Source organism: Microtus pennsylvanicus, chromosome X, assembly GCF_037038515.1.
Source record: "Microtus pennsylvanicus isolate mMicPen1 chromosome X, mMicPen1.hap1, whole genome shotgun sequence".
Taxonomy (NCBI): Eukaryota; Metazoa; Chordata; class Mammalia; order Rodentia; family Cricetidae; genus Microtus; species Microtus pennsylvanicus.
Window position 1 is genome coordinate 83722737 of NC_134601.1, and position 9526 is coordinate 83732262.

General features: G+C 42.4%; 1 protein-coding gene across 1 annotated transcript; it reads right to left on the minus strand.

Moving 5' to 3' along the window:
• Nucleotides 1-4601: 4601 nt before the first annotated feature.
• Zcchc13 (zinc finger CCHC-type containing 13) lies at nucleotides 4602-5114 on the minus strand. The gene has a single exon (XM_075958358.1). It carries the CDS (start codon nucleotides 5112-5114, stop codon nucleotides 4602-4604), a length of 513 nt encoding a protein of 170 aa, XP_075814473.1.
• Nucleotides 5115-9526: the final 4412 nt, after the last annotated feature.

A 9526-nucleotide genomic window follows, 5' to 3' on the forward strand; every position in this document is an offset into this window, starting at 1 on the left:
AGAGTTGTGGCATTCATTCTCTCTCTCTCTCTCTCTCTCTCTCTCTCTCTCTCTCTCTCTCTCTCCAAACAATAAATGTATAATACTCATCAATGGCTGTGGCATACATAAACTCAAGGCAGCTGTCATCGCCTGCACAAGACCAAGCCAATCAAAATTCCACCATGGGAAGAGTGACTGTTGAGAACCCACCCGTAGGGAAATAGCTGTTGACAGTTGATTAGTTGATTAACTGTTGAGGATGGAGAGTCATTTTTCTTTGGGCTTGTGGCTGTTGGTAGGCTGCCTGAGCCCTAGTGAATGGTCCTACATCCATTCATGTATGGTTGGCATTTACCTAATACAGGTGGTTTTTAATAATGAAAATATAAAGAAGACATAAATTTGGAGGGAGACTGGAGGGTCCTGGGGGATGGACATGATCAGAATACATTGTATCCATGTATGAAGATTTAAAACAATAAAACATTGCTTAATAGGTAAAAAACTCTTTTAAATTTTGCCTGCGACTCTTGTGAGTCGTAGGGATAGGGATTGCTAAAGGATCCTGTGAATTTGTAAAAGTACAGCACTCCACATTTGCATCTTCATGCTTCTCCAGAGGAATGTGTGTTTGTAGTTTCTCATCTTTACCTTTTTCCCTGAGAGACTGACTAAAAATAAGTATTTTATGAGAAATGGCCTACTTTCTTTTGTTTGTTTGTTTCATTGTTTACGGTAGGGTCTCATGTAGCCCAGACTGACCTACAGCTCACTATGTAGCCCAGTTTGGTTTTAAATTCCTAGTCTTGATTCTGCCTCCAAAGCATGGAGATTACAGGCCTGCACCACAATACCCTCCTTCCCCCAGTTCTAGGGATTAAACCCAGGGCCTCAAGAATGCTAAGCAAGCTCTCTACCCTCCATAGAGCTACATCCTAGGCTCTCCACTTTGTAAATGTTGGCATCTAATTCACAAACACTGCAAAACAATGTGCAGGTGAAAAAGCTTGTTTGGGAAGCTGCTTCTCTGTTTTCTGGCATAGGAATACTAATGAGCCAAAATAAGGTGTGCTTCCTCTGAGTAGAAGAAATTACCTAAGTGAAGAAATAAAGACTCAAATATTGAATATGCCTTAATAAAAGGCAAGATCTGTTTTTCCTGTTCAACTTTGAGACTCTCCATCCCTCAACAGTTAATCAACTAATCAACTGTCAACAGCCACTCTTCCCATGATGGAATTTTGATTGGCTTGGTCTTGTACAGGCAACCACAGCTGCTTTGAGTTTGTGTATGCCACAGCCATTGATGAGTATTTATTTATTTGTTTGTTTGTTTAGAGAGAGACAGGCAGAGAGAAGGAGGAAATTCCAGATGATTTGGAGGGATGCAAATGCAGAATTCAGGGCTGGGCAGAAAGTTCAGTGATAATATCCTGTATGTCTAGACCCTGGGTTTGATTCCATACTTGGGAGAACGATGAGAGAAGCAGAATAATGTTTCCACCTTTTTAGATACAGTCATTCCAAGTGAGACATCTAAAGGCGTTTGTATCAGTGTGATGTAGGAGTTTCATGTGTTTTGGCAGAATGGACTGAGATTGTCTTATTTAGGGGCAGGACTACGCCACTGTGCCTGAATTTATCTTATTGAGACAACGAAGAGTGACAAAAATCAAGTCTAGAAGCCAAGAGAGCCACAGAAGTGGAATGATACTCAGTTGAGACGAAAGGGTCCTTCAGTTGAGAGTGATCATGTTTGTCTCTGTGAGTTTCACAAAAGATAAAATTGTGGTTTCCACTGTAAAAATGAGTTGCATTTTCCTGAGAACTTGGGTTTATGAAACAAAAAGCTATAAAAGCTCACTACTTTCTATTACAAACTCAGTCTTAGCTAAGGTTTGACATAAAATATTGCCTTTATTGTTTTCTGATCAGTTCCCATTGCAACTTCCACTTTGTCTTGTCACAGTTAACTCTCCATTCTGGGTCATGTAGTTGCTGTTGTTTGTTTTGTAACACTGGGGGTGGAATCCAGTACCTTGCACAAACAGGCTAGGCAAAACTCTACCATTGAGCTACACTCCCAGTCCCAAATTCTACATTTTCAGGTCTGTGAAAGTATGTTTTTCAGGAACTCCTAATTGTAAGTAGTATTTGATTTCTGAAGTATATTTTTGGAAGCACAGAGATAATTTTATCAGAGGGGAAACAAACAACAAGAGCCAACCAAAACCTCAGGGCAGGCAAGCTGGGAAACCTTAGTGGGCGCCTGGTGAATGGAGGAGAGAAAAGGGGTGACTTGGGGAACCGATCTGCTAAAGCTGTCTATGGAGACCGATCAGACAAGAGGACAAACAGCTACAAGATGGAGGATGGGGCATGAAGGCACTATAAGACAGTGTTAAGAAAAGCATGCGTTACCAGCCTGGTCTACAGAGCTAGTTCCAGGACAGGCTCCAAAGCCACAGAGAAACCCTATCTCGAAAAACCAAAAAAAAAAAAAAAAAAAAAAAAAAAAAAAAAAAAAAAAGCATGCGTTAAAAAGACATAGAAGTAAGGGAAAAGTTACACTTAAAGTGGGTAGGCTCGTGTGACCCTGACTGGCTGTGATTCATTAGACTGCCTTCAGAAGAATAGTTTTGATATTACAGAAGCTTCAAACTATACTTCCTCTTAATGATTATATTTTCATTTATATGCAAAGATATGTAAATCCAAACTGCGTTATCAATTTCTGCAAGTCCATAATATGCTCTTAAAGGTTTTTGCTGAGGAACTGGACAGATGACTTCGCAGTTAAAACCACTGTCGAAGGAGTCCCTATCACCCTTGTTGGGCACGTCAAAGCCATCTATATTGGCGCTCCAGGGCCTCTGAGGGCACCGGCACTCTTGTGGACCACATCCATCTGCATAATTCAAATTTTAAGAAATATCAAAAAAAAAAGAGCTGGAGAGATGAATCGGTGGTTAGGAATACTGGCTGCTTTTCTAGAGGACCCATGTTCAATTCTCAGCACCCACATCAATGGCAGCTCACAGTCTGAAACTCTAATCCTAGGGGATCAGATGTCCTTTTCTGGCTTCCATGGGTACCTTATGCATGTGGTACAACTATACACACAGGTAAAACACCTGTTACATATAGAATAAATAAATGCATTAAAACTATATTAAATAGATAAATAAAATGTTTCTTTTGCTTTTATCTTTTTCAAAATGTCCCATACATATTATACATATTTTCTGGGTTATATCTGTACATACACTGCTATACACTGCGTGAAAGGTAAGAGGTGTCTTTTTTTTTGAGACAGGGTTTCTCTGAGCAACAACTCTGGCTGTCCTAGAACTCGCTTTGTAGAACAGGCTGGCCTCAAACTCACTGAGACTCACCTGCCTCTTCCTCCCAAGTATTGGGATTAAAGGCGTGAGCCACCACTACCTGGCAAGGGGTGTCTTTTTACAATTTCTAGTTCCTCCTGGGCTTGGTGGCATATACCTTCAAACGTAGAACTTAGGAGGCAGAGGCAGGAGGATTACTAAGTTCAAGGCCAGCCTGGTCTACATAGCAAGATCCAAGATAGGCAGGGCTACATAAAAAGACTCTGTCTCAAAAAAAATTAAAAGGAAATGTTTAGTTCTTATTATTAGCATTGTGTGTGTGTCTTTCAGTCTGTCTGTCTGTCTGTCTGTCTGTGTATGCCTGTGTGCCTTGTGTGTCTAAAGAAGACAGCTTTGTGGAACCGGCTCTCTACTTTCTTCTTTATGCGTGTATCAGGTGGTCAAGTTTGCACCATCAAGTGGCAAGCACCTTTACCTGCTGAGCCAGTTCACTGGCCCAAGATGTCTTTGAATATTAATTGAAAGCTAAACAAGATCAAAGCTGGGTGGGGTGGCTCACATCAATAATCTCAGCACTTGGAAGCTAAGGAAGAACAAGTGTATGTTTGGGGGCCAAACCTGGGATACTTAAGCTCTTGACTAAAAACACACACACACACACACACACAAAAATCCCTTTAGAATAAAAGCAAACGACCAAAAAGCTTACAAAGAGCAATTGTTCAAAGTTATCAATATAATAAAATTAAATTTAAAAACTTGTCAAAGTCATAGATATTTTCAAGAAGTTTTATTTGCAATAAAGAGCAAATTCTGAGGGAATGCTAGTTCTCAAGCTATTCTACCCCCCCCCCCCACCTCCAAATGAGTACAGTTTTTCTTCTCGTCCGTTTAGTTGGTTTTCTCTTGCTTCATGGCAGTTTACCTTCATCTAACACACAGACATACTATTTGTTCGTAAATTCCAACACGATGTTCCAAACCTGCTCTGATTTTTTTTCACTATCAATTCCTAATTAAGTGTGTCAAAACGAAACATACTCAAAGAGTCCACCAGCTGTCTCCCATTCAAAATGACTGTGCCCTATCTGAACAAAACAGCACATCGATGATAATATTTTTAAAGGGTTCCCCCCTCCCCCATGTCTTTTCCTACTTTAAAATGGTAATTATGGTGGCTTATGGGTAGCTTCCATCTATCACCCTTCTGCTTATTAAGGAAATTTTAGAAACAACATAACTAAGTAGTAAAGAAGAGGGGCCTAGGGGAGAATACTAAGCGGTAGCCTCAATGGGGCATTCCCGGGCTAAATGTCCAGACTCGCCACAGCGGTAGCAGTTGACTTCGTTTGCCTTGCTGCAATTCACCGCCATGTGGCCATTCTCACCACATCTGTAGCACTTGATTTGGGTGCAGTCTTTTTGGATGTGCCCAAGTTCGCCGCAATTGTAGCATTTTTGCTCTTCCTGCCGGTCGCACTCACGAGCCAGATGACCAGGTCGGCTGCAGATGTAACAGCACTGCTCCCTCTCTCGTTTCGGCTGGGTACAGTCTTTAGCGATGTGACCTCTTTTCCCGCAGTTGTAGCAGGTGTCCTGGAGAAGATCGCAGTCCTTGGCGTAATGACCAGTCTCGCCACAGCGATAGCAGATGTCGGACTGGCTGGTGGAGCTGCATTGAGGACCTTTGCCACGACTTCTTGGTATTCTCCCTCGAGTTCCACCTTTAGGACAATCCCGGGCCCAGTGACCAGGGCGTCCACACTTGAAGCAGCTTTTACTGCTCATGGCTACGGTGAGATCTTCCGGTGAGCAGGCCCTCACACCGCTGCCACGGAGCCCCGAGGCTACCCCCCTAGATGGCTTAGATGGAAATGGCGGGTTTTCCTAGTTGGCTTCTATGACGTTGCATGAGCTTTGCACACGACTTCAATGGCCTGGCGTCAGAGGCATTTTGGTGTCTGTGCGTGCGTGCGTTCATGCGTGCGTGCGTGTGTGTGTGTGTGTGTGTGTGTGTGTGTGTGCGTGCGCGCTCGCGCGCATGTGTGTGTGTGTGTTTACTTTTATTTTAATTTAGTTTAGTTTTAGTTTTCCCAGACATCCTAACATCATCCCATCACCTACTCCAGTTTGGTCTTAAACTCAAGATCCTTTTGCCTTGGCCTCAGGAGCACTGAGACTTTAGATAAGTACCACTGACTACATGGCCCTAACCTTTTTTGTTGGTAGTGATGGTTTTTAACACTTGTGTTGTTAAATTTGAGTCTGAATCCCTTTCTGTTCAGAAATTCGATCTGTAGAATGTTTCATAATTTAGTTATTCTCTCTTTATGTGATGGTACAGGCCTGTGATCCCAGGCTCAGGAGGTCTGCACAACATTGTGAGTTTTACACCAGCCTTGGGTACATAAGAAAACTTGATTACTTACTGGATCACAGAGAAAGTTATCTCCTTACTTCCTGTGTTATTTTAATTAATTAATTATTTCTTTTTTTATTTTTAAATCTTTTTTTTATTGAGAAAATGAGAAATAAAAACAACTTTCCATCTCCTCCCAGCCTCCCATTTCCCTCCCCCTCCTCCCACCCTTCTCCCCCTCCTCCCACCCTTCTCCCCCTCCCCCCACTCCTTTCCCCCTCCCTCTCCAGTCCAAAGAGCTGTCAGGGTTCCCTGCCCTGTGGTAAGTCCTAGGTCCTCCCCCCCTCCGTCCATATCTAGGAAGGTGAACATCCAAACTGGGTAGGCTCCCACAAAGCCAGCACATTACGTAGGATCAAAACCCCTTGCCATTGTCCTTGGCGTCTCATCAGCTCTCATTGTTCGCAATGTTCAGAGAGTCCAGTTTTATCCCATTCTTTTTCAGTCACAGTCCAGCTGGCCTTGGTGAGCTCTCAATAGATCAGCTCCACTGTCTCAGTGGGTGGGTGAACCCCTCGTGGTCCCGACTTCTTTGCTCTTGTTCTCCCTCCTTCTGCTCCTCATTGGGACCTTGGGAGCTCAGTCCAGTGCTCTAGTTTAATTAATTATTTCGAGGCAGTGTCTTGCTGTGTAGCTCTGGATTACCTGGAACTCACTATTTTCCACAAACAGGCCTCAAAATTGGTGGAACCCTCCTGCCTTAGCCTCCTGAGTACTGTGTTTACTCATGTGTGCTATATCCAGCTTCGATCACTAGTGTATGTTTTTAAATAAATTATGTTTATAAAAATAATAGGCCCACTTGCCTTGCATATACAGATCTTATATTCCATCTCCAGTGCTGAAAACAACAAATCAGAGAGATAGGTATTTTTCACTTCTTTATTTGGTTTTATTTTTCAAGACAGGGTTTCTCTGTGTAACCCTGGTCATCCTGAAACTAACTCTGTAGACCAGCTTGGCCTCAGACTCACAGAGATCCTCTTGCCTCTGCCTCCTGAGTGCTGGGATTAAAAACCTACAGTGAGATTTGCTCACAATTTAGCACGTTTTATTGTTTTGATGGTGCAAACTTAACTTTCCATTTGGTAGGAATGGGGGGCAGTTTCAAGTAGCCCAGCTTGCCTTGAGATAATTCAGAATAAATTTCTGATCCACCCGCCTATACCTATAAAGTACTAGGATTATACAAGTGGGCTGCCATTGTTGATTTAATCTTAACTTTTTACCATAAAAGCACTATTTATATTATTAAAGAACAAAATTGAATATTTTGCATTCAATATAAAAACAATGCTATTGCTTGGAAAATAAATGCAATTAAGAAAAGTTGGGTATACAGCTGACCTGTATAGCACTTTCTTAGGCCATGGGTCTGATCCCAACCAGAACGAAATGTTTATAAATGCATTCAGCTATTGGATTCATTTTCACATAGGTGTTTTCCAAATTGTTTATACGTTGTACATGTCAACAAATACAGAATTGTTAGGGCTAAGAATTGTTAGCTGTCTTTCTTTCTTTCTTTTCTTTTTTTTTTTTTTTGGAGACAGGGTTTCTCTGTGGCTTTGGAGCCTGTCCTGGAACTAGCTCTGTAGACCAGACTGGCCTCGAACTCACAGAGATCTGCCTGCCCCTGCCTCCCAAGTGCTGGGATTAAAGGCGTGTGCCTCCACCACCCAGCAAATATAGCTGTAGCTGTCTTATTTTTCTCTTTTATTGTTTGTTTTTTTGAAGGGTCTCGTGTAGCTGAAGGTGGCCTTCAACTTTATCCTCCTGTTGGTGCCTCCCAGTGCTGGAATTATAGGCATGTGATACCACACTCACTTTTACTTTTAATGTGTGTGTGTGTGTGTGTGTGTGTGTGTGTGTGTGTGTGTGTGTGTGTGAGAGAGAGAGAGAGAGAGAGAGAGAGAGAGAGAGAGAGAGAGAGATGCAGGGGGTCTAACTTGGGCTCTCACACATGTTAGGAAAGCACTCTACCACTGGGCTATATCCAGCCCTTATGGTCTCTCTCTTCTTTGGTGTTTTACTAGATTGTGTGGCTAGAGCTAGTTTCAAATGATATTTCTGCCCCAGCCTCTCCAATAGCTAAACTATAAGCACATGCCACTCTGCCCTCTTGACCTTCTTTATTTTATGGATAGATGTATAAATGCATGAATGCATGTATGTGTGAGAAATAATATCTGATGGGTCATTTTCAAAGACAACATGCTAAGTGAGTCAGTTTAGGTAGAACTAGGAAGGAACAGGAAACACTGGGCCTCTAGGAGTTGGAACCTGCTAAACTATCTACCCTCCTCCAATTTCTACTAGTCTAGCACTCTCTCCCCAGCTAAAAGTTTAAAATGGAAATTGCTAACAGTCAAGTTTACCTGCAAGGTCATACAACTGATAAGTTTAAAATAACTCGACTGTAAATCAGAGATGAACATATTCATGTTTTGTTGAGAAAAAGACAAATGTAAGTGATGGGCAGTGGTGGCCCAGCCTTTAGTCCCAGCACTTAGGAGGCAGAGGCAGAGGGATTTCTGTGAGTTTGAGGTGGGCCTGGGCTACAGCTATTCCAAGACAGCCAGAGATACACACAGAGAAACTCTGTCTTGAAAAACCAAAAAGAGGATGGCTCAGTGGTTAAGAGAATTGCCTACTCTTCCAAAGGTCCTGAGTTCAATTCCCAGCAACCACATGGTGGCTCACAACCATCTGTAATGAGGTCTGATGCCCTCTTCTGGCCTGCAGGCATACACACAGACAGAATATTGTATGTGTAATAAATAAATAAATATTTAAAAATAAAAAAAAGAAATTCTAAAAAAAAAAAAAACAAAAAGAGGGCTGGAGAGATGGCTCAGAGGTTAAGAGCACTGACTGCTCTTCCAGAGGTCCTGAATTCAATTCCCAGCAACCACATGGATGGTGGCTCACAACCATCTGTAATGAGATCTGGCGCCCTCTTCTGGTCTGCAGCATATATGTAGGGAAAATGCTGTATACACAATTAATAAATAAATCTTCAAAAAAAAAAAGAAAGAAAGAAAAACCAAAAAGAGAGAAAAAGAGGAAGGGGCTTGCTGCACTATGGTTATAAAAATTGTTCTCCCTGGAAACAACCTAGGTTCCCCTCAATAGAAGAATGGATAAAGAAGGTGTGGCACATATACACTTTAGAGTTCTACTCAGCGGTAAAAAACAATGACATCTTGAATGCTGCATGCAAACGGATGCAAATAGGAAACACCATATTGAGTGAGATAACCCAGACCCAAAAAGATGAATATGGTATGTACTCACTCATAAGTGGATTCTACTCATAAATGAAGGACATTGAGCCTATAATTCGTGCTCCTAGAGAAGCTAAATAAGAAGATGAACCCAAAGAAAAACATATAGTTATCCTCCTGGATATTGGAAGTGGACAAGATTGCTGGGCAGGGGTTGGGATCATGGGGGTGGGGGTAAGGGGAGATGGGGAGGGAGAACGGGAGGATGGGGAGAGCTTGGGGAAATGGGATGGTTGGGATGTTGGAGGAGTGGATGTGGGAGCAGGGAAGTTAATATCTTAATTAAGGGAGACATTTTAGGGTTGGCAAGAGACTTGACTCTAGAGGGGTTCCCAGGTGTCCAAGGAGATGTCCCCAGCTTGTTCCTTGGGCAGCAGAGGAGAGGGAGCCTGAACTGGCCTTCTCCTATAGCCACACTGATGAATATCTTGCATATCACCATAGAACCTTCATCTGGCGATGGATGGAGATAGAGACAGAGACCCACATTGGAG